This window comes from Mesocricetus auratus, unplaced genomic scaffold, assembly GCF_017639785.1.
Source record: "Mesocricetus auratus isolate SY011 unplaced genomic scaffold, BCM_Maur_2.0 Super-Scaffold_100008, whole genome shotgun sequence".
In the NCBI taxonomy this organism is placed as follows: domain Eukaryota; kingdom Metazoa; phylum Chordata; class Mammalia; order Rodentia; family Cricetidae; genus Mesocricetus; species Mesocricetus auratus.
In genome coordinates this window covers 43,325,492-43,351,286 of record NW_024429192.1, presented here as the reverse complement: position 1 = coordinate 43,351,286, position 25,795 = coordinate 43,325,492, and the positions used below count along the sequence as shown (strand labels likewise).

Below are 25,795 nucleotides of genomic sequence, written 5' to 3'. Positions count from 1 at the left end.
AGGGCAGTTGAATAAAAGAATGGATTCCCTATATCACTATAAACTTGGTAAAATAATAGTAATAAACCAACCATGGTGTGGTAAAGTGTGTGTGTGTGTGTGTGTGTGTGTGTGTGTGTGTGTTTTCTGATTAAAATTACAACAGAGCTTCAGATCAGCAAACGGAAAGGTTTAACTTTTAGCAACTGTCACTTCAAGCATCTGCTTACTGTGTTTATACTAAGACACTATTTTTAAATAGAAAGACGGATATAGAGATTGTTCACCCCATAAGTCAATGTTATTGACTTTTATTTGACCTGAGGTTATTGCTTCATTTATTCCAGCCTTGAGTTTTCCATGTTATACACTAGCAATGTGGATGTAATTTCCTGTTATATTTTCTACTGGTTTGATACAATGTGAAAAATATTGACCAGGTGATAGAAAGCAAATATAAGTCTTCAACTACTTCAAAGAACTCAGGTCAGATTAATAGCAAGAACTTCCTTGAAAAATGAATTATTTTTAAAAGATCCAGTATATTGATATGGGTCCTATAGAGAAAAATTTTTATATTAATAAGAAAACTTAACTGTTGATACAGAATGAATCACGGAAAGTTTTCAATTAAAAGTAACTACAATACTTCAATATATACAAAACACATTGTGTCATACATACTTGGAATATTTATGGAGGGGAAAGAATTTTCTCACTATTTCATTCCCCTATATTTTCAGAGTCAGGTAAGTCATGCTCCTCCATCTATACCAACTTGAGTCTTTCATATGTGAATATGAATTTCTAACTTACTGTTTTCTGTGTTTTTTATTACTGGTCAAACAATTGCTGGACTTGAAAAAGTGATTTTAATAATAAAATTTTCATGTTTTAAGCTTACATAAATGTTTATCTCATACTGCATTTATAATATATTTTAAACATCAAGCTTAACTGTTAATTTCATTCTCTAAACTAACAGTGATCTCCTTCCATATAAATTCTGTAACAAATCTATTATAGGATTAACTCACTATGTTTCATTATAGAAAGATTCTAGGTCAGAACTTAATTTATTAATACTAAAGTATTACCATGCAATTACATAGTTTATGGCTATGTTCAGACATTCATTAAAGAGATTATATTTGTTATTTCTTGACAAATATCCAAAGTTTTGTGTCTAAGCACTTGTTACTCTTGGTATATCTTTAAATGCTCTAGCATTCTTCCATGAGATTAGAATAAGGTTTTGGAATTATATTGGCCTCAAAAGAAAATCACTTCAGTTCTTATCACCATACTAGATGTTGAGTGTAAAATGTGTTACATGGTGGATCACATTATTAGTCTTAAATATCTGACTTGGTCTGAATTAACATTTTCTCTTACATTTGCTTATTTACCTTTTCTTTAGTTCTTTGAAAGTTTTGTATCATATTCACCCCTCACCCAGCTCTTCTGAGATCCACCTTCATTCTTTACCCACCCAACTTTCAATTTTGTGTCCTTTGTTTCTTTAATCCTTAAAGAGCAGTATGTACTGCCTAACATTCTTGGATGTTATGGGATATTTGTGCACTCTGAGCAGATAAGTCACTGTGACTGGTTCAATATTAGCTAACTGGCCAATAGCTAGGCAGGAAGAGGTTAGGCAAGACTTCCAGGAACTGAGAAGACTCTGGGAAAAAGAAATGTGGAGTCATCAGCCATACAGAGAGTTAACAAGAGGTGCAAGATGAAAGAGAGGTAATACCATGTGACAGAATATAAGTTAATATGAATGGGTTAATTTAAATTACAAGAGCCAGTAGGACAAGCCCAAGCTAAGGCCAAGCTTTCATAATCAATAATAAGTCTCCTGGTCATTTTTATGAGCTGGTAGCCCAAAGAAAAACCATCTACATACACTTTTAGGACAAACTGTATTTATTTCTTCCAATGTCTAACAATGCCAATAGCTCCATGGCTAGGGATGGGTTAACTTTTGAGGGGTAATAAGTTTTGATGGTTTATATATAGTGATATGCTATCAGACAACAGCTTTCCATATCAGTACACAATTGTAACAAATATTCCAAAAATATTTCTATAATATCTTAACCCTTAGCAACATCTTAGCATTAGATAAGTATTGCAGTCTCCCAAGGGGAGTTCTTTGTTATGCTAATTTTGTTATTTAGTATAAAATAATTGATATTAGTATCTAGTTATATCTTATATGCTTGCAATTTTTTAAATGTATAGCTTCATACTTTTTATTCTTTTACAGTTTGTCTATTGTTCCCCAGCCAAGTGGCCTACTTTCCAGAATTTAAACATTTACATACTGGAATATGTATCAGTGTTCCCCTATCAATCAATTACTTTCTAGAAATTTCTTGAGGACTTACACTGAGGGTAATAAGGAATACATCCCTAGAAGTCATCATCTTGCCACTCAAGAAACTTCTCTTAAAATTGGAAAGATGTCTTGAAACCAAGACTGTTTCTCATTAAATAGATAAATTTAAGTTCACTTATTTGTCTTGATTCTGTCCTCCTTACCCTATTGCTGAGCAGAGGAGTTCAGCTACTTATTCGTCTTGGCTTTCATGTTTTGCTCATATTTCTTGGATTTGATGCCCTATACCACTTGAGGTCATTTGAGGCTCCTCCCAAACAGGGTGCAGGCTCTGAGGCAATAGGGTGACTATCAATATCTACAGGAGGATGAGATGGGCATGTCTAAATTATTTCATTGCTAATAGAAGATAGAAACCCAGCAACTGTACTTGGTCCATCTTCTGTGGGGTGGGGATAGCTTGCCAAGGTATCTAATCAGAATGGACAGTGGGGGAGGAACTTATGATTGGTGTACCAAAGCTCCTCTTGGTTTTCCCCACATGCCAAGGAACACAATAAGTGTTGATTCTAAATTATCACACAGTAATGTACAAATGATCAACCTAAAACCAGTAGAAATCTCAAGCATTAGGTAAAAGCAAAGAGATTCTAAGTCTAACAAGTGTAAAATGTCTTTTAAAAATTGTTCAGTATAAAATAATAATAAGAGACAGACAAAAAAAAGGTTCAGAGTGACCAGAAAGTCAGAGGTTGACTGTGTCTGTATGGATCTATAACATCCTGCCAGGAAAAGTGTAATGTTTAGTTTAGGTCTTCAGAAACGGAAGTGATTTCTGCAATTAAAGATAGCTAGAGAACAGGCAAGCACGCACACACACAGACACACACACACAGAGATAGGAAATGTCATTTCCCTACTCAAAGCCTCACTATTCATAAACAAATACCTCAGGGGGGAGAAGGAACAGACTGTGAAGGACTTTTCCTGTCTCCCTCTTCTCTTCTGTCTTCTCTCTGTTCTGTGTCTCTTTACCTCTTTTCTCTTTCCTTCCTCCTCCCTCCCCTTTCTAATAAAACTTCTCAGTTAAGCTCTGTCTGCCTGGCATGCTTGTCCCACACCTTTGTCATCCTTGCCTGGCATGGAATTCACCAAGGAGCTCCACGTGCTTTATTCCTAGCACCCGATGCTGTACTTCTCTACAATGATGGACTGGAAACTGGAACCCCTTCTTCGTTGCTTTTATCGGGGTATTTTATTAAAGCAACAGGGAAAAAAACTAAGGCAATAGTGCAAGAGGTTATGGGACAGCACATAAGTACCCCTTTCCAACCTATTTGGAAGTTAATTTGTGGTAGAGCTCCATATCCACTAGAAGTTTTACACCTCTAGAACAATTAGGAAATAAAGGAGACTTTGAAAACAATGATCTTCCCTCATTACTGTTCCAAATATTACATTTCAAGGTGTGATGTCTACTTGGTTTACATTGAATGTCCATTCACCTCAGCGTTGATATTGACTTCAATGGGGACCAGGGGCCAGGGGCTCTTCAGGTGTGGGTACAGTTCTGTGTGAATGAGCACCTTCTCCTTGTGAGACTTTGGCACTGTCTTCTTGCTAACAAGTCTCCACCTAGGAGACTCTTATGTTTTTAAATGACTCATTCCAGATTTCTATAAGTGTTGGATATTGGTATATAGGAAAATACATGGTACGACATGGAGTTCATTCTTCCAAGTTCCCAAGAGTTTGAAGCTATTTTAGCTATGGCATTCCACACCACCTTCTTAATAGTCCTCATTTTTTATTTTGCCAATAGCTTACAAAGCCAGTGTTTTATGTACAAGATGGATATCTTTTTTACATGGGATGCTTTTAGCTCACTGCATCTAGAGTCTTGGGGCACAGGGAGGTGCCAAGAATCACTTTTGGAATATTGTTCACTATACTTTCTATGCAGGCTCCAGGTCCATGAGCATTTTTTTAAAGGATAGAAACCCTGAGATCTGTGAGGTGGCTCAGTGGGTAAAAGTGCTTGTCACAAAAGTCTGACAACCTGAGTTTCATCCATAGAACCCACATAAAGGTGGAAAGAAAGAATCCACTCTATGAAGTTGTCCTGTGGCATCTGCCTATGCAGTGTGACAGGTGTGTATCCATGTCCCTGTCACACACATACACAATGATAAATAAAGATACATATGTACACACACACACACACACACACATATATATATATGAGTGGCAAATAATTGAAATCTTTATCTTCAAATATATGATGAATTATTATGTAGATTAAGACTCATTTCTGTGGCTTCAGTGAGATATTTAGAACTAAGAATTTTAAGTATAAATAATTTGTTTTAATACATTATATATCTAGTGCCTTGACTCTGATATGATCTCTCTGCATGCAAGCATAAGTGGCTGCTCTTAGAAAGCAGTTCTGATGAGAATTTAAGTATCTGTTAGGAAAGTTAGAGTAGATATTTCTGGTATTTTGAATGTAATTGTCCCCCATGAATGACACTATCAGAAGTTGTAACTGCGTTGGAGGAGGAATGGCCTTGTTGGAGGAAGAGTGCCACTGTGGAGGTGGGCTTTGAGGCTTCATATATGTTCAAGCCACACCCAGTTTCTCAGACCACTTCCTGTTGCCTGCAGGATCAAGATGTATCTCTGTTTTCACTCTCAGTTCCTTCTCTCGCACATGTTTGTCTACACACCACCATGTCTCACTATGATGTTAACGGACTAAGCCTTTGAAACTGTAAGCCACCTAATTAAATGTTTTCCTTTGTAAGAGTTCCTATGGTCATGGTGTATCTTTATAGCAACAGAGACCCTATGTAAGACAGTCTTCAATGTTTCTCCAGACTCAAGAATGAAAAGGGTTGAGGGGAATCACAAGGCCGGTGTTCTCGCAACAAGCAGTCATTGTTATAACTGGAACTCATTTCACCTGTTATTCTGGGCTGTCTATTTGGCTGATTATGCATTACATGTCTTTTTTTTTTTTTGGCTAAATACTTTAGAACTGGAGCCTGTGTCTAAGTAATATTGTCATATATTTAATTATCCGAAATAGTGAGTTGATCTTAGAAGGCATTTCAAGGTAAATAATGTTAATATAAAAAATACATAAATATCACAAGTATACCTAATTTTTCCATATTTGACAAATTTGTTTTTCTTGTGCGTGTTGTGTGCTGGAAGGGGCCATTAGAAATCACTCAGGTTGAAAACTTGTCTTACATTCCCTATTTTTTTCATTAGGAAGTGTGACATAGCTCTACTTTCATCACATTTCATCTACATCACATTTCAGATGACTTCTCACAAACTCTGACACCATTTCTATGCATACTAGGGATCAACCAACTATGATGCTGTGGGCCAAATCCAGCCTGCAGTCTGTTATTACTGAAACATGCCTCTTCTTTTGTTTGCATATGCCACAGCAAATAACCAGGTAGTAAACAAGTTGCCAGGACTATGGCCATTTAGAAAAAAAATTGCTTAAGGAAGTAGTAACATTTTATTTCCTATCTCCTTGTATATTTCTAAAGTCCTTTAACATGTAAAAAATGTTGTTAGCTCAATACTTTCCAATCAGCTTAGCTGACTCTTGCCCTAAAACATTTTTTCATTCAAACACAAATCAGTTCACATCACTTCATGTTAAATGTCTCTTAAAGGTTTCTCATTACATTTAAAATTCAGCCATCTTACTACAGCCTGTAAGTTTTTTGGGATCCAGCTGCATTTAACTATGTAAATCCCCCCTCCCCTTATACTATGGCTGGTTTTGCTTGGGTCACACTTGCTTCAGATAGGATCTCATACTCACATAAGTCTTATACCTTGCGGTCCCTGCTATCTTTATTTTCCCCTTTCTCTGCCAGAATACTTTAACAAGATGATTCTGGGTTTTTTTGGGGGGGAGTTTGTTTTTGTTTTTGTTTTTCTCATTGAGGGCAAAGAGATCTCATGGTAAAATCGCTTGTGCCCCTTCATTCTCAGTCATTATACTTTACACAATGTCTTCAGGGCTCTTATATGGAAGTAAGTTATTTTCCAATTATTTATTGCTTACGATGTCGTTAATATGCAGCTCACTGCTGCCCCTGCTGGTACGAGTTTGGCATTGCAAGTAATGCATATTTACAGGATACATGGTATAATTGGCTAGTTCTTGCAGGGGAGAGCTTCCCTTTGTTAACTCAGTTCTTTATGAAATATTTATATTGATGTAGTACTGCAAATATCTTTTCTGGTGTTTTTAGAACTCATTCTCATCTTTCTCCCACAGCCCATGGGCATTCTTTCCATCCTTGAAGAAGAATGTATGTTTTCTAAAGCTACTGACAAGACTTTTGAGACCAAACTCTTTGGTAACCATTTTGGAAAGTCTCCTTATTTCCAGAAACCTGCGTCTTCTGAGAAGAACTATGAAGTTCACTTTGAACTTGCTCATTATGCTGGAGTGGTGAGTTTGCCCTAGATTCCCAGGCCTATATTATTCTGTCTGTACATCAAATGAACTTGTCCAAAATCCTTCAGGTAATATTTTAGTACTGTTTATAATAAATGATGAGATGAACAAGCACATCTCAGTGCCAGAGGAGAGGTGGTGTCATCTTTCGGTGCACAGGAAGTGAAATGTCCACATTACAGTAGCTTAGGTTGAGAGGAATCTCAAAAGGAACTCTTGTCACCCAACCTTGAAAGAGGGCTTCTGCAGAAAGCCTTGTAAATCATCAGTGTCTCAGGACACCTCCTTTGTTCATTTAAAAAAAATTGATGTTGTATAAGTGATTTCAAATCACCCTTTTTAAAGATATGGTGATGTAGTGATCTCTAAATTTTGGCTCAAAATTTTCTAATGACCCTTATTGCCTCCCCAGTCCCTTTCTCTGTCCTTTCCCTTAAATTTTTTTCTTACCCATTACTTTTTTATCTGTAAATTCTTTTTATTTTACTTTCTTTTGAAAATTTTAAGTTTAAAAGCCTCACTGGCTTCAAGATGGCCTTCTGGAATTTACTCAGCATTGTTACTAAATTAATACTAAAGTATACAACTTGTGGGTTTTTTTTCAAGCAATGCATACTTTTTCTTTTTGAATTGATGAATGTATACCTTTTCTCATTTTGTTACCTGAAACACATGCCTTTCCAAAGGTCCCTTATAATATCAGTGGTTGGCTTGGAAAGAACAAAGACATTCTTAATGAAACAGTGGTGGCTCTCCTCCAGAAGTCCTCCAACAAAGTCTTGGCGAGTCTCTTTACACGTGACTTCATTTCTGGCAGTGGTGAGTTGGTCTCCATTGACGTTTTACCTCCCCCTGGGGATTGGTGGGTGATATGACTTTTATAAAAGTCGTTTCTGCTTTCTGTGATAAGAACTTGTGTTTTCTATGTCCTTCTAGAGTGTTTGTGACTAATTCATGCTTTCTTTTAGACTGACTTACAAAGAGAAAAGTGCCAACACAGTTTGATGAATGTTTGGAGACAACAATAATCCTTAAATTGACATCAAGAGACTAATATAAGTTTTTCAAATCTTAATTAGCTTTATTTGCAATTCTAAATTGATTGGCAGTCTGAAACAACAAAACAAAACAATAAACCTGGTTCATAATATATCAAACCACCACACGAGTAAGAGGTGCTATTCATATCTAGAGACAAGAAAATAGTGTATAAAACTAGAAGCTATTGAGACAACCTTGTTGATTATAGCGTGCATCTATTTTAGGTGAACTTGAATAGTTAACAGACTATGTTTGACTAGGACGTGGCAACTTGCTAAGGGTTGGCTATAGTTTGTCAACTAGAGAAACATTTGAGCTTAATTTAATATGTCCTCAGGCAGCTTTGGGTCAAAGATTATCTATCTATCTATCTATCTATCTATCTATCTATCTATCTATCTATCTATCATCTATCTTCTGTCTGTCATCTTCCTTTGGTTCATACAGGTCGAAAATCAAAATATTTCTCTCGCAACTATGGAATTTATTTTCCTTTCCAAAATGGAAACTCTTGGTAAATATTAAATCTGTCAAGTTCAGATTCTCGCAGAACACATGGAATGGAGTGTACTAGCTGTTCTTTCAGTAGGGCATGTACTCTCACTCCTAACATTCTCAGCTTTCTATTATTTTATACCCAGTTTCACAGTAATTTCCAGTCTCTCTTAGCCTGTTTTAGACCTTCTGATGAACACAGTCAAGAAGGAGATGAAGAATTTAATATTTCCTGGATTTTTCAGTACATGATGATATAATAAAGAAGAAAGCCTGGCATATTCTGGGCCTGTGTCAAGAGGAGATAGAGAAGTAAAAGTGACTGTGTTTAATTTTGATAATTTGGGGGTAGTATGCCTGATTGTACTCTTATTTTTTATATCATTTTTATTTTAATTTTAAATAGCTTGTTTTATATGTCAGTCCCAGTTCCCTCTCCCTCCCCTCCTCCCGCACTACCCTTCCGCCCTCCCACCCTATTGCCAAATCCTTCCACATAGGGGATATCTAGAGTCTGTCATTTTACTCTGGGTAGGGTCCAGGCACTCTCCTAAGAGTCCAGGCTGAGAGAGCATCCCTCTTTGTGCTATAGGCACACGAAGACTGTTTGTATATCAGGGATAGACACTGATCCACAGCTCATGGCCCCATAGGTTGCCCAGGCCTTCTCGCTGACACTCACATTTGGGGGGTCCAGATCAGTCCCATGCTGGCCTCCCCACTGTCATTCTGGGGTCCAAGAGCTCTCCCCTATTCAGATCAGCTGTTTCTGCTGGTTTTGCCAGCCCATTCTTTGCCAATTTGCTCATCACTCCTCTCTCTCTGTCACTGGGTTCCTTGGGTTCAGTTCAGTGATTAATTGTGTGTTTGCCTCTGCTTCCATCAGTCACAGGATGAAGGCTCCCGGATGGTTATAGACATCAAGTTCATTATCAGGAATTGGCACTCGAGGTGGTCTCTCCACTATTGCTTAGCTTGCCAATTGGTGTTATCCCTTTAGATCACTCGAGGTCACTCTGGTGCCTGATCTGTATTCGATCCTATGATTCCCTCTTCCCCCTATTCTACCCCCACCCCCTCAACTTCCTGTTCCCCCATGACCAACTTTCTTCCTCTTCACCCCCTCTCTTCTTCCCAGGTCCCACTCCTCCCCACCCCTTGCCGTGTTCCCCATCCATTCAGAGGATCTTGTCTCAATCCTCTTCTCTTGGGTACTATGCATATATGCATATCTTTTAGGTTCTTTCCTGTTTCCCAGACTCTCTATCAGTGGAAGTGCAGACTGGCACTATCCTGATCCATGTCTAAAATCCATATATGAGTGAGTACATATCATGTTTGTCTTTTTGCGACTGGGTTACTTCACTCAGGATGGTTTCTTCCAGTGCTATCCATTTCCCTGCGAATTTCAAGATTCCATTGTTTTTTTCTGCTGAGTAATACTCCATTGTGTAAATGTACCACATTTTCTCTAGCCACTCTTCAGTTGAGGGGCATCTAGGTTGCTTCCAGGTTCTGGCTATTACAAGTAATGCTGCTATGAACATAGTGGAGCAGATGCCCTTGTTGTATGAACTTGCCTCATTTGGATATATGCCTAAGAGTGGAATTGCTGGGTCTAGTGGTAGATTAATTCCCATTTTCCTGAGGAATCTCCATACTGATTTCCAAAGAGGCTGTATGAGTCGGCACTCCCACCAGCAGTGGAGGAGTGTTCCTCTCTCTCCACATCCTCTCCAGCATAAATTGTCTTTGGTGTTTTTGATTCTAGCCATTCTGACAGGAGTAAGATGGTATCTCAGAGTTGTTTTGATTTGCATTTCCCTGATGGCTAAGGATGTTGAGCACTTTCTTAAGTGTCTCTTGGCCATTTTAGCCTCCTCTACTGAGAATTCTCTATTTAGCTCTGTACCCCACCTTTTAATTGGATCCTTTGGTGTTTTGGAGACTTGTTTCTTGAGTTCTTTGTAAATTTTGGAGATTAGCCCTCTGTCACATGTAGGGTTAGTGAATATATTTTCCCATTCTGTGGCCTGCCTTTTTGTCTTTTTGACTGTGTCCTTTGCCTTACAGAAGCTTTTTAGTTTCAGAAGGTCCCATTTGTTAATTGTCGATCTCAGTGCCTGTGCCACTGGTGTTATGTTTAGGAAGTGGTCTCCTGTACCAACTCGTTGAAGAGTATCTCCCACTTTCTCTTCTAAAAGTTTCAGTGTGGCTGGATTTATGTTGAGATCTTTGATCCATTTGGACTTAAGTTTTGTACAAGGCGATAAACATGGATCTATCTGCAGTCTTCTGCATACCAGTACCCAGTTATGCCAGCACCATTTGTTGAAGATGCTTTCTTTTTTCCATTGTACAGTTTTAGCTTCTTTGTCAAAAATCAAGTGTTCATAGGAGTGTGGGTTAAAATTAGGGCTTTCGATTCGGTTCCATTGGTCTACCTGCCTATTTTTGTGCCAATACCAAGCTGTTTTCAGGACTATAGCTCTATAATAGAGCTTGAAGTCAGGTATGGTGATGCCTCCTGAAGTTCCTTTATTGTATAGGGATGTTTTGGCTATCCTGGGCCTTTTGTTTTTCCATATAAAGTTGATTAATGTTCTTTCCAGGTCCTTGAAGAATTGTGATGGAATTTTGATAGGGATTGCATTGAATCTGTAGACTGCTTTTGGCAAGATTGCCATTTTTATTATGTTGATCCTACCAATCCAAGAGCATGGGAGATCTTTCCATTTTCTGGTATCTTCTTTGATTTCTTTCTTTAAAGACACAAAGTTCTTGATATACAGGCCTTTAACTTCCTTGGTTAACATTATCCCCAGATATTTGATGCTGTTTTTGGCTATTGTAAAGGGTGATGTTTCTCTGATTTCTTTCTCAGTCACTTCATCATCTGTATATAATAGGGCCACTGATTTTTTTTGAGTTTACCTTGTATCCTGCCACATTGCTGAAGGTGTTTATCAGCTCTAGGAGTAAACTTGCAGAGTTTTTTGGGTCACTTATGTAAACTATCATATCATCTGCAAATAGTGAAAGTTTGACTTCTTCTTTTCCTATTTGTATCCCCTTTATCTCCTTTTGTTGTCTTATTGCTGTAGCTAGAACTTCAAGTACAATATTGAAGAGATATGGAGAGAGTGGACAGCCTTGTCTTGTTCCTGATTTTAGAGGAATTGCTTTGAGTTTCTCTCCATTTAGTTTGATGTAAGCTGTTGGGTTACTGTATATTGCTTTTATTATATTCAGGTACATTCCTGTTATCCCTGATCTCTCTAGGACCTTTATCATGAAGGGGTGCTGGATTTTGTCAAAGGCTTTTTCAGCATCTAGTGAGATGATCATGTGGTTTTTCTTTCGCAGATTGTTAATATGGTGGATTACATTGATAGACTTTCTAATGTTGAACCATCCCTGCATTCCTGGGATGAAGCCTACTTGATCATGGTGGATGATTTTTCTGACGTGTTCTTGAATCTGGTTTGCGAGTATTTTATTGAGTATTTTTGCATCAATGTTCATGAGGGAAATTGGTCTATAGTTCTCTTTCTTAGTTGTGTCTTTGTGTGGCTTGGGTATCAAGGTAATTGTAGCCTCATAGAAAGAGTTTGGCAGTGAGTCTCCTGCTTCTATTGTGTGGAATACTTTGAGGAGTATTGGAATTAGCTCTTCATTGAATTTCTGGTAGAATTCTGCACTGAAGCCATCTGGGCCTGGGCTTTTTTTATTTGGGAAACTTTTGGTGACTGCTTCTATTTCATTAGGAGTTATAGGTCTGTTTAGATTGTTTATCTGTTCTTGATTTAGTTTTGGCAAGTGATATCTATCCAGGAAATTGTCCATTTCCTTTAAATTTTCAAATTTTGTGGAGTACAGATTTTCAAAGTATGCCCTGATGATTCTCTGGATTTCCTCAGAGTCTGTTGTTATGTCCCCTTTTTCATCCCTGATTTTGTTAATTAGCATGCTCTCCCTCTGTCTTTTGGTTAGTTTGGACAGAGGTTTATCTATTTTGTTGATTTTCTCAAAGAACCAACTCTTTGTTTCATTGATTCTTCTCAGTGTTTTTCTGGTTTCTACTTGATTGATTTCAGCCCTCAATTTGATTATTTCCTGGCGTCTGCTCCTCCTGGGGGAGTTTGCTTCTTTTTGTTCTAGAACATTCAGCTGTGCTATTAATTCTCTAGTATGACTGTTCTCCCTCCAGTTTTTTCATGTGGGCACTTAGTGCTATAAACTTTCCTCTCAGCACTGCTTTCAAAGTGTCCCATAAGTTTGTGTATGTTGTGTCTTCATTCTCATTGAAATCGAGGAAGTCTTTAATTTCTTTTTTTATTTCTTCCTTTACCCAGGGATGGTGCAATTGTGCATTGTTCAATCTCCATGAGTTTGTAGGGTTTCTGCGATTTGTGTTATTGTTGAATTCTAATGTTAATGCATGGTGGTCTGATAAGATGCAGGGGGTTATTCCAATTTTTTTGTATCTGTGGAGATTTGCTATGTTTCCTATTATGTGGTCAATTTTAGAGAAGGTTCCATGTGGTGCCGAGAAGAAGGTATATCCCTTTGTATTTGGGTGGAATGTTCTATAGATGTCTGTTAAACCCAGATGGGTCATAACTTCTATTAGTTCTTTTGTTTCTTTGTTAAGTTTCTGTCTGGAGGTCCTGTCTAGCGGTGAGAGCGGAGTGTTGAAGTCTCCTACTATTAGTGTGTGAGATTTTATGTGCACTTTGAGCTTTAGTAATGTTTCTTTCACGAATGTAGGTGCCTTTGTATTTGGGGCGTAGATGTTTAAAATCGAGACTTCGTCTTGATGTATTTTTCCTTTGATGAATATGAAGTGTCCTTCTTCATCTCTTTTGATTGATTTTAATTTGAAGTCTAATTTGTTAGATATTAGGATTGCTACCCCCGCTTGTTTCTTGGGACCGTTTGATTGGAAGATCTTTTCCCAACCCTTTACTCTGAGATAACGTCTGTCTTTGATGTGAGATGTATTTCTTGTATGCAGCAGAAGGAAGGGTTCTGTCTTCGTATCCATTCTGCTATTCTGTGTCTTTTTATAGGCAAGTTGAGGCCGTTGACATTGAGGGATATTAATGACCATTGATTGGTGATCCTTGTTTGTGCTTGATTTATTGTTAGTGAAGTTATTTTGTGTAGTTTCTCCTCCCTTTTTCTTTTGGTGTTTTGTAAAGTGTGATTATATATTGCCTGTGTCTTTGTGAATGTAGTTATCTTCCTTGGCTCTAGGTTTTCCTTCTAGCATTTTCTGTAGAGCTGGATTCATGGATACGTATTGTTTAAATCTGGCTTTGTCATGGAATATTTTGTTTTCTCCATCTATGGTAATTGAGAGCTTTGCTGGATATAGTAGTCTGGGCTGGCATCCTTGTTCCCTTAGCGTTTGTAGGACATCTGTCCAGGATCTTCTGGCTTTCATTGTTTCCATTGAGAAGTCAGGTGTAATTCGGATAGGTCTGCCTTTGTATGTTACTTGGCCTTTTTCTTTAGATGCTCTTAATATTTTCTCTACTCTGTAGGTTTGATGTTTTGATTATTATATGGCGAGGTGACTTCTTTTTCTGGTCAAGCCTATTTGGTGTTCTGTAAGATTCTTGTACTTTCATAGGCATATCTTTCTTTAGGTTAGGGAAGTTTTCTTCTATGATTTTGTTGAATATGTTTTCTGTACCTTTAAGTTGAATTTCTTCATCTTCTTCTATACCTATTATTCTCAGGTTTGGCTTCTTCACGGTGTCCCATATTTCCTGGATATTTTGTGTTAAGGATTTGTTGGTTTTGAGATTTTCTTTGGTTGACGACTCTATATCCTCTAATGAGTCTTCAACACCTGAGATTCTCTCTTCTATCTCTTGTATTCTATTGGTGATACTTGCATCTGTAGTTCCTGATCGTTTACCCAACTTTTCTATTTCTAGCATCCCTTCATTCTGTGTTTTCTTTATCGTTTCTATTTCGGCTTTCAATCCTTCAACTGTTTGAGTTGTTTCCTTAATTTTTTTGGTTGTTTTTTCTTGGTGCTCTTTAGATTCTTTGAGAGATTTGTTTATTTCTTGAATTTTTTTCCCTCATTTCATGGATTTTTTGTTTGTTTTTTCTTCTATTTCTTTAAGGAATTTCCTTGTTTCTTCTTTGAGGGTCTCCATCATCTTCATGAAATAATTTTTAAGGTCTGTCTCCTCTTCTTCGTCTATGTAGTGCTTTTCGGGTCTTGCTGGTGTTGGATCCCTGGATTCTGGTGGGGTTATGTTGATGTTTCTATTGCTGAGTGATCTCTTATTCTGTTTTCTTCCCATCTCTTCTTCCAGTGGGTGCTGGTGGGGTCTTTCCGTCTCCACTGGTCTCCTTCCTTCCTGCAGCTGAAGCTGGGGATGCTGACACAGAGTTTGGGTCCTGGTAGGGCTGATGTCTTTCCTGAAGCTGGACTCGCTGGGGTTGGGGTCTTGGAATTGTTGACTTCTTTGCTGTGTGGGCAGGTCTCCTGAAGCTGTACTAGCTGGGGTTGGGGTCTTGGAAGGGCTGATGTCTTTCCTGAAGCTGGACTCGCTGGGGTTGGGGTCTTGGAAGGGCTGATGTCTTTCCTGAAGCTGGACTCGCTGGGGTTGAGGTCTTGGAGGGGCTGATGTCTTTCCTGAAGCTGGACTCGCTGGGGTTGGGGTCTTGGAAGGGCTGATGTCTTTCCTGTGTGGGCGGGTCTTCTGGATGCCAGGAGAGGCACGGAAGATCAAGGGGGATGGGTGATGGGCGGGCGGTCCCTGCCAGAGACCCAATCTCACCTGAAGCTGGACTCGCTGGGGTTGGGGTCTTGGAGGGGCTGATGTCCATACTCTTGTTTTTTTTAAGACTGTTGTCTTGCCAGTGGCTGGCCTCAAGTTTCTTATTCTCTCCCCAGTTTCCAAAACAACCAGGATGACTGTGTCCACAATTTGTCTGGGTCTTCTATTGTACCTATGATTTGGTGAGGGAGTAGCTGTATAGAGTACAGTTCTTAATTGGATAATTATCTGACCACATGTAGGAGAATCAGAGCAGGGGATGGCCAGACAATTGGGAAGGAACTGCATTCTTTGCATACAGAAGTGAAGAAACTTATTCTAGCACTTCTTGGAAATAAGTACTTCTAAAATTCTAACTCATCCTCACATTAAATTGTCCACAATAACCATACTATGTGCTGGCAAATTGATGTATTTTAGATCAGAGTTATAGCTTAAAAATGCAATGTCAGGCAATTGTATTCCCTATTCAAAGATAGGGAAAATGAAGTGCACAGAAATCATGTGCTTCACTTAGAGAACCTGGGTCTCCCAAAAGGACATTCATCATTAAATTTCATGACATGTGCCTCTACGAAGTTATTATTCAGGTTCAGAAAATAATGTGTTTTAATTTTCTGTACTTATATGTGTTCTGTAGTCTCCTGATTGCATATGGCTTTTGTCCTTTCTGCTGTTGTACATTTGAGAAAATTAGGACTGCATAGCTGTTTGCAAGATATTTTGACTTAGTGTAGTTTCTTTTGCTTCAATAATAAGGAACAGGGAATACATTTGACTTTTTCATAAACCTTGAAAGCATGTAGGTGTTGCCGTAACCAATCAATATAGGGAAACTAAAATGATAAGCATAAAAGGTCCTATCATGTCACACTGTAGGCAACTACTAGTAATATTTTGGTTTCCAGGTTTCCCCAGATGTTTCATTTGTAGTCACTTATAACCTAACTGTACTTAAAACTAGGCATACACAATCAGGAGAATGATATTCAAAATGAACATTCTTCTCTTCAAATAAAACTAAAATATTTTTACATAATCATTTTAAAGTTTGGAGTATTCTACTGTATGCATACTTATTCATAATTTAATGTGTCATAATGCACATTTCTTTTTTTTTTTTTTTTTGGTTTTTACGAGACAGGGTTTCTCTGTATTGTTTTGGAGGCTATCGGTCCATCCCAGCCTCGAACTCACAGAGATCCGCCTGCCTCTGCCTCCCGAGTGCTGGGATTAAAGGCGTGCGCCACCACCGCCCGGCCATAATGCACATTTCTTAAGTTTTCTTTTGCTTAAATTTTTCCACAGTGCCTAGATAATGTTTGAGTGAATATCTTTATATAGCTTTCTGATTGTTTCTTTAATGGAGAAGCACTATAGGCATTTTGGAAGGATTTACATATTCTCAAAACTTTTTGGTACATACTATCATGTTTTAAAAACTTGGATGATAACCCCAGAAACAGCTGACCTGACAAGGGTTAACTCTTGAATCCCAGGGTGATGCCTGGGAATCCAACATGGGACTGATCAAGACCCCCTGAATGGGGGTGTCAGTGAGGAGGCCTAGTTAATCTACTGAGCCTTGGGCAGTAGATCAGTATTCATTCCGAGTATACACATGGACTTTGGACTCCTATCCAACAATGTGAGATGAACTCTCACCCTGAACTCTTGGGGGGAGGGTCTAGGCCCTGCCCTGGATGAAATGACAGTCTATGGACACCCCCATGGAGGGCCTCACCCTCCCTGGAGAAATGAGGGGATAATGGGGGTGTTGGGGGGAAGGCATGGGAGGAGGGGAGGGAAACGGAGAGGGACCTGGAACTGACTTGTGAAGCAACCTTGTTTCTAATCTAAATTTAAACTTATAATTAAAAATTTAATTATAAAAAAAGACAACAAAGATTAACGAGCTGAGAAACTGAAAAAAATTAAAAAAATAAAAACTTGGATGAATTTGTTTTTGTCAACACTATGACAACACTATATATTATGGAAAAAGGAATTTGTAAACAATTTTCTCCTTTTGCTTTTTTAGCTACACAGTTTGGTGAGAAGACACGAAGGAAAGGAACATCATTCCAACTGATTTCATCTCTGCATAAAGTAATTTGCATTTTAAATTAATTAATCATTATTATTCTGTGCATGTATGATGTGTGAGCATGCATTCCATAGCATACATGTGGAAGTCAGAGGACAATTTTGTGAACTCAGTTCTCTTTGACCTTCATGTGGGCTCTGGGTTGCAGGTCCATATGTTCACACACAGAGCCATTTCATCAGCCTTACATAAAGCCATGAAGGTGGATTTATTGTGAAGGACTTTAGAAATCACTAGTGGTGCCCTGACTGGGTTCCATTTGTTAGCCTTGTTCTTGTCCTCTGGTTGATGTGACCATTGACTCATAATCCTCCCAGTGGGTAGAATTGCCCTTAGGCAATAGGAAGCTAAGGAATCTCATTGCCCACCTCTCAAGAGAGGACTGTGGTGTGACTGGGGTTGTGGAATCAAGCCTGAGACTGATTCAGCACCATTGCCTTTTCTTCTGTTCTCTATCCTGCTTCCTTCATTCTTAAAATAAATGTTTTAAACAATCTCAGATTATTCTGTAAATCTGATCTGAAATAAAGGCTTTCAAAATAGAAAATTGAAGAAATGATAAGTAACCTTGTTGCTTGGCTTCAAAAGTTACTGAATTCAAATTCAAAGCAGTTGGAAATGATTCACAATGGAACTATGGCTGTCAGGTAAGTATTGACTTGCTACAGGAAAGAAAAGAATGTGTTTGGTAAGGATGTAATAATGTTAAATTCATTGTCTCCCTGTTGGTGCTCATGTCAGATATCAGATTCAGCTGGCAGATTTAGACTTTCTGGGGTTCTTTTGAAGCTTGCAAAGTGATTTTCTGTTCATTATGGCTTTTATTTTAGGAAAACATAAATAAATTGATGACAGATTTGAAATCAACAGCACCTCATTTTGTGAGATGTATAAATCCAAATATGAACAAAATGCCAGGTGAGAACGAGACATCTTTACAATTTGCAGTAGGGACTATATTTTAGTTCAGCCTTGTTGAATGTACTTTAAAGAATTATTTACTATTTCCTCTATAGACGGTAGATTTTCCCATAGAAAAATGAAAGCAAGTCAAATTTGGGGTCTCAAGAAACTCCCCTAGGCTGCTTTGAATTCAGTTTCAGATGGTCATATAAAAAGACTTCCCAAAGTAGGCTCCAAATGGAATTGATCCTTGAATTTTAGGTTAAAGCATGGGTGCTATACTTCTATTAATTCATTAGAAAGAGAAAGTATTCTTAAAGGAATTGAATAATGAATCAGGATGATACTTTAGCACAAGAATAGTATTTGGTCTTCATAAACTAAATTGACCATGAAGATCATTTCATAAAATATTAAACATTCTCTCTAGTAATCTTCCCCAAATTAGCATCTTCCCTTCATATGCCTTTTTGCTTAGTTACATACTTCTGAATGGTCGACACTTTTGCAATGAATTAATGGGGGGTAAGATGGTGATGAGAGGATGGTGGTGATTTTCCTGTTTGCAATTCTCAAAACTCCTCTGCCAAATTTAATTCTCTGGAGCAAATTCCTTACATCACAACTCAATGCTTCCCAGCAGACTCTTTGGAACTTTAGTATTCTTAGAGCTTTAGTTCAAGGTGGTTGGACTTAAAGGAACCCATATGATAAGAACTGTCTTCAGACCGTTGGAATTCATACCCTAATATTGCAGTTATGATCTTTATGGGTCTGTACTATTTTGTATTTTTATTAATTTATTGTAATTAAGAACCCAATTTTGACAGACCGTGACCTAGTTAGGGACAGTGTGATGCCAAGTAATGTTGTTATTGGAATTTTTATAATGGAGACATTTCAGCATTACATGCTTATTTGAGTATGTATGTGTGTGTATGTATATATGTATGCATGCATGCATGTATGTATGCATTTCATGGTATTAGGACTACCATAACACAAGACTTCACACAAACTAGGCAAATATACTATATATGCTACATTCCCAGACCTCAGCTGGGATTTTGAATATATCTATGTATCCTGTTTCAGTCTATCAAAGAATGCAGTCAGCTGCATCTGAATTTTGGAATAATTCTGCTACTGTTAGATGACTTCTGTGGAATCAGTGTGAATTTCAGCAAGTTTCAACAAAAGCTTCATGCCTTTCATATGTAATAAAGGGCATGAGTGGGTTTAATCTTAAAGTGTCAGAAGCTTCTAATCCCCCTTGTTATGAAAGATCCGACCCTGTGCATAGGAGGATTGGAGTACACACATATGGTTTATCTTACATCTGTGATCTGAGACATAGAGACATGGCAGACCTTTGTGAAAGGGGTGGTCCTTGACTTTGTCCAGAGTACTGGATGAAGGTCAGGTACACTGGCTCCTTGGATGACTTTTCAAAGACTTCCACCGGAGATTCCAGCTGACAACTGTAGAGGGCTCTTTTGTTGAACAAACGGTGATAGAAGAATGCTCACACTATAGAATAAATATAGGCATTGTCAACAGAATAGGGGGAAAAGAAGGCCTGAATATGGGCAAATCCATTCTAAGCATAAATGCAAACAGAATTGTGTGGTTGGTTCACCTTCCCCTTTCTTTCCCCTCTGCCCCCACCATGTAGTTTGTCCCATCTCATACTGGAAATGACAGCCCACATTCTCTAGCATCTTTTTGTTAGCAAATGTATATGATGTCAGCCATTTGCACATAGCAAAATATGTGATCTTTTTCATTTTCCAGTAGAATAAATCCTTATTCTACAATAATAAGAATTCTAGGTAAATCGTATCAGAATCCTTCCTAGTAGAACAAGTACTATATGTGTCATCAGGCTGGGAGTTAGTGAACTGTGAAGACTCATGTGCATCACACTGAATTAAGACTTTCTTTTAAACCCAAGATGCATCGGTGATGATATCTGCTGTTATAGATGCCTGAGAATGTTGAGTCAGTGTGGCCCTCTCTTTCAGGTGTATTGGACCCTTTCTTGGTTCTTCAGCAACTGCGTTGTAATGGTGTCTTGGAAGGAATTAGAGTATGCTCTGAAGGGTTTCCAGTTCGGATGCTATATGATGACTTTAAGCAAAGGTAGACATACATTGGAGGTCGAGGTTCCAAAAGTCTGAAGCAGTCTGTTCTGTTTCCTCTGTGTTGTTTATGCATGCACTGTTTGTCTGTTTGGTGTACTCCAATCTATAAATTGATACGTTTTTGTGGTGATTAGACACATGCTGACAGAGTTCTATATTATTTGTTCTTAAATTCAGTATCTACATAGATGGGAGGACCTTAAATCTCTGTTAGATATTAGACTGACATATAGAAGAAATATATATGGAAGGAAGATTGAAAGCCTGAATGAAGTACAGCTCTAAAGTCTATGTGCTCTGTGGTAGCTACCACCCAACCAAGCTGTTGCATATTTAGCATCAGTGAAAAGAAGGATGCAGCAGTGTGTAGGTGGTAGGAAGCAAGGGAGGCATCTTTGTTTTCCATGTCCTGAATTTGAAAAGCTAAAATTATAGTTTATAAAGACAGTTCAAGCAAAATGTGATAGGACAAGACCAACTGTCCAAGAACTAAAAGGCATGTGTCTACAACTCACCATCAGTTTCCCTGTCCACATAGTAGACACACATACACTTTCCCGCTTTTCTTTTCCTTCTCAGTCCCCACTTCCCCAGTAAAATTAAGTTTATAGTCACAACACTGTAGAGAATATAAACTGACCTGTTGGCCTGATTGCTGATAGCATCTTCACTATTGCTGCCAGGACTTGTGTTAGAGTTGAGCAGATTGGAAGGGGAGTTGTGTATCTGCCCTAGCTTTTCCTCATTTGTTTTGAAGTACTCTTTGTATTAGTCATCTGATACCCTGGTCCTATTTCAAACTAGGTACTGTATTCTGAACCCAAGGATATTTTCAAAGAGTGAGTTTGTGAGCAGCAGAAAAGCAACTGAAGAAATACTTGGCTTCTTGGAGATAGACCATTCCCAGTACCAGTGTGGAGTTACCAAGGTAACCCAGAAATGTCAAAGAATGCATTTGGGAGGGAAGAGGTAGGGAAAATCATACAATTTAAAATATTGGTAAATGCCTGATTATTAAATAAGTTCTTCAGTTCTTGTGATCAGAAATAACAGAGTCCAAGTCATAGTGAAAACTTCCAACTCTGCTAGAGAAAGAAAATCCATTGTTACTTAAACAACTCTAGGCTTTATTAACATTATTTATTTTGATATTGAGGGTTAAATCTAGGGCCTTGCACAGTCTAGTCAAGAGCTCCCTCACTGAATTATTCTCTGTCTTGCATGTAAATCTTTATAACTAATTGTCTGGCCAAACTTGTGCCACTATGTAAATGCTTAACTGACCTTTCTGTGATAGAAAACAGTGTATGAGAATGTGAGCCAGGTTCCCAGAGATAACTTCTTGCACATGCGAAATGTTTTATGTAGTGTGCTGAATTGGAAAATAATTATTACTTTAGTAATTTAATAATTTAAAATTCAATTATGAATCAAAACCAACTTCCTTAAATATGATTATTTAAATTCTGCTTTATCCAAGAAATCCACATATTTTTGGAAATTTGTGGTTACTAAAATTTGATCTTGCCTGGTAGTTAATACCATGTTTTTTCTAATGACATCCACATAGGACCAACTTTTTGAAAGAGTGTGAGAATACAGGGTAAAGATCTTCTGTCTCCTTTCTGTCTATCCATCCTTCTTGAGCTTGCCTCACTTTTCTTCTGCCTCAGCCTTTTGAGTTGCTAAGGTTATACATGTGTGTAGCCAAACCTAGCCCTGTAGGATAGTTTTATGAATGTTACTTGATTCTTACATTTTGAGTACCTGGAAATCTGTTTATCGTTTGTTTTTTTCCTTATATCTCACTATTTTTGGCATATACCACTCATCAGGGCTAAAGCTCACATGAGCTAGTGGGAATCTCAAATCACATATGTTAAGGAAACTTTCACTGGTGGATGGGCTGATGGAGTGAGAGGGACTCACTGATGAGACTGGGCATATTGTAAGCAGAGATTAACTTTCACAGTTGTTCAAGAAGTTGTTCTTTAAGAAGAACCACATATGTTCTTCTATGAAATTTGTGTCACAGGTAGCTGTTCACCTCACCTTGGCTCTTACTGATTATTCTTAGGAAATGCCACATCTCTCACATGTAAAGCAAAAGTATCTGCTAAAGTATGGGTCAGTAATGTAAGATGCAACAACCATATGGGCTATTTAAAAATCACTGCCACTATCCTACTATTCTTTTACCTACTCTCAGAATCCCTTTTTGATTTCCTGGTTTCTGTGATTCTCCATGTTATAAATCCACATCTGAGAATATGGAGCTAGGAACCACAGATGAGGGAGAACTTGCAGCGTTTGTCTTTCTGAGTCTGGGTTACTTCACTCAATATAATCTTTACTAGGTCTACCCATTCACTTAAAAATTTCATGACGTTAGTTTTTCTTTATAGTAGAAAAGTATTCCATTGTGTATAGGTACCACACTTTCACTATTCCCTCATCTGTCGAAGGAAATTATGGTTCTATTTCCTGGCCATAACAATATCAATGGACATATTAACATGGCAGGGATAATTTTGTGGGGTTCCACTCCTGCCCAAAGAACCACAGGCAGAAAAGGGATTAGTCTCTCTTCGGGATGAGCATTCTTATTGGTTGCTCAATGCAGAGTGAGGTCTGCTTTGAAACAATATACACATAAACAAGAAAAATTGACTCAGTAGGATACACACACACACACACACATATATATATACATATATATTTATGTATTTGTGTGCACACACACAGAGGAGAAGAGAGAGAGACATACACACAGACAGAGAGATTGAGAGAGAATGAGAATAACGAAAGGAAAATACGCTATTGACTTGAAGGGGAAACTTGGAAAGGATTCAAAGGATGATAGCTGGCAGGAGAGGAAGGGGAGAATCAATCTCATTTTATTTCTACTTAAAACATATTGTAAATAAAATAAAGCCATTGCCAGCTAGCTAAAAACATTTTATACTTAAAAATTTACGTAGAAAAGCAAATAAGTATTCAACATAACTGTTTATGGCCCACCATGCTCAGAAACCATTCTTGCCATGTCCTTTGCAGAGACAGCTATGAACTCAGCTAAGGGAATACTGTGTGCCTGATCTCATTTTAAAACTTAGATCATGTTCTTTAAACATTATTACTAATCAAGGAGGAATACAGAGTAAATGGTCAGGTTGCCAATATGTCCAATATAAAGTGTCCTTTATAACCTTTAGATTTAGAACGTTAGATTCCCTTGGGTGTAAATTTTATGCAATGAATTAAACTTGTACATAGGATTGATATAGTTATCCCATAGACTACTTCAGTTGTTTATAAGACTGCTGAATTCATTTGATGAGCGAAACTGTACCTGGCTTACTTCCTTTAGGTGTTTTTAAAAGCTAACATTATGGACCAGTTGGAAGAAAGAAGAGATGAGAAAATATCTAAAGTCTTCACCTTGTTCCAAGCCAGAGCACGGGGAAAGCTGATACGTATTACATTCCAGAAGATTCTAGAAGAAAGGTATTAGCTCTCCCACCACTAGACTTTATTTCATCACCCTGTAATAGACTGTGGTTCAGAGACTAGTCTGCTTAGTCTGAGTCTTGAAAACATCTTACTATCTGTATACAAAAAGGCAGTATAAATGACCTTGCTGTCTTCCTCAATGAAGTGTCATAATCCAGATGTTATTTCTGTTTCTTCTGATTTAGAGTTTAGAATTACAGACATTGGAAGGTGATGTGTTTCATGGTTATGACAGTAGCACACCTGAAAAGATTGGCACACACCTGAATAAGACTTGAACAATTGTAATATCGACAGACATGTCAACGTGGAAAGGGGAAATCTCCTGAGGTCCCACCCTAGCTGAAGAATTACAGGCAACAAATTAGTACAGAGAGAGAGAGAGAGAGAGAGAGAGAGAGAGAGAGAGAGAATTAAGAATTCGCCCCTCCCAGGTATCCAATGCAAAGGCATATGTACACAAATGGACTCAGCAGGCTTTATTTATATATTTGTGCATATACACATAAAAACAAAGAAAAAGAGACACCAAACTCGAGAGAGCAGTGAGGGGCAAGAATCTGAGAGAGGTTGGAGAGAGGAAAGAGAAGATGAGAAGTGATGTAATTATATTTTAATTAAAAATGTATTTAAAAAGATTGGCACACATATCCTGAAGATGGAGATTTCTGTCCTGCCTGGTCCCACAGCCACTTTGCCCCAAATAAACACACAAAGACTTATATTAAGTATGAAATATTTGGCTGATGGCCTAGGTTTCTTATTGGCTAGTTCTGTCTTAATCATTAACCCATTTCTATTAATCTATGTATTGCCATGAGGCTGTGGCTTACCTGTAATCTTTGCCAATTTGCTCATCACTCCTCTCTCTCTGTCACTGGGTTCCTTGGGTTCAGTTCAGTGATTTATTGTGTGTTTGCCTCTGCTTCCATCAGTCACAGGATGAAGGCTCCCGGATGGTTATAGACATCAAGTTCATTATCAGGAATGGGCATTCGAGGTGGTCCCTCCACTATTGCTTAGCTTGCCAATTGGTGTTATCCCTTTAGATCACTCAAGTTAGTTTATGAATTATTTACTAAATAAAAATGTAATATTATAGATTATTTGTTTATGTTATGGATTACTCATTATAAATGTTAAGTATTTATTATGTCTACAATTTCACTCACAGAAAATAATCCTCATTAATTTCTAGGCTATTATTCCTAGTATTATTTATTTTGCCTTTATGCTATATATATAATTATTTAGTGTACCAACTCGATAACTTTTTATTCCATTTTCATTTTCCCGTCAACTTTAGTAATTTGCCATCTCATTTTTGTTCTTTCAATTTGCTTTTCGTTTATTCTTTCCCTTTTCCCAGTGTTTTTGAAGTTTAATTTACAAAATTATATGTTTATGGTACACAATCTGATGTTTTCATATATATGCACTTTGTGCAATGATTGCTGCAATCAAGTTAATTACTATATCACCTTATATAGATATATTTTGTGTGTGTTGAGAGCATTTAAGATCAACTATATTTAACTAGGCATCGTGTTGCATGCATGTAATCTAGCATTTAGGAAATGGAGGCAGGAGGATCAGGAGTTTAAAACTATCTGGAATGCAGGATATGTATATATCTGTGTATCCACTTCTGGATATAATATATATAGAATATACTATATTATATATATATATAATATCCAGAATATATATGTATATATATATAATTATATATTTTTTCCAGGAGTAGGTACATAATGTTCCTTTTTTCATGGCTGTGATTAAATATCTGCAATGAGAAAAACAATGTAATGAAGGAAAGGGTCTATTTGGGGTTGTTTCTAGAGAGTGTAACTGGGGAGGGAAGATTATGAATTATGCTTTAATTTTACTAAATCCTCCTGTATTTCACTTACTTTTCCTGGAATAATCTTTAATTCCTCTTGGGGAATTTAATAAAGCCCC

General features: G+C 37.7%; 1 protein-coding gene across 1 annotated transcript in view; it reads left to right on the top strand.

Annotated features, from left to right (window-relative positions):
* Myh15 (myosin heavy chain 15) overlaps positions 1-25,795 on the top strand; it is a 127,072-nt gene that overhangs the window by 30,276 nt on the left and 71,001 nt on the right. Inside the window, exons 15-21 of the mRNA XM_005074780.4 lie at positions 6,642-6,818; positions 7,511-7,643; positions 17,208-17,275; positions 18,104-18,191; positions 20,201-20,318; positions 21,125-21,248; positions 23,691-23,827. Coding sequence (XP_005074837.1) covers positions 6,642-6,818; positions 7,511-7,643; positions 17,208-17,275; positions 18,104-18,191; positions 20,201-20,318; positions 21,125-21,248; positions 23,691-23,827 — 845 coding nt within the window. The remainder of the gene's footprint in view (positions 1-6,641; positions 6,819-7,510; positions 7,644-17,207; positions 17,276-18,103; positions 18,192-20,200; positions 20,319-21,124; positions 21,249-23,690; positions 23,828-25,795) is intronic.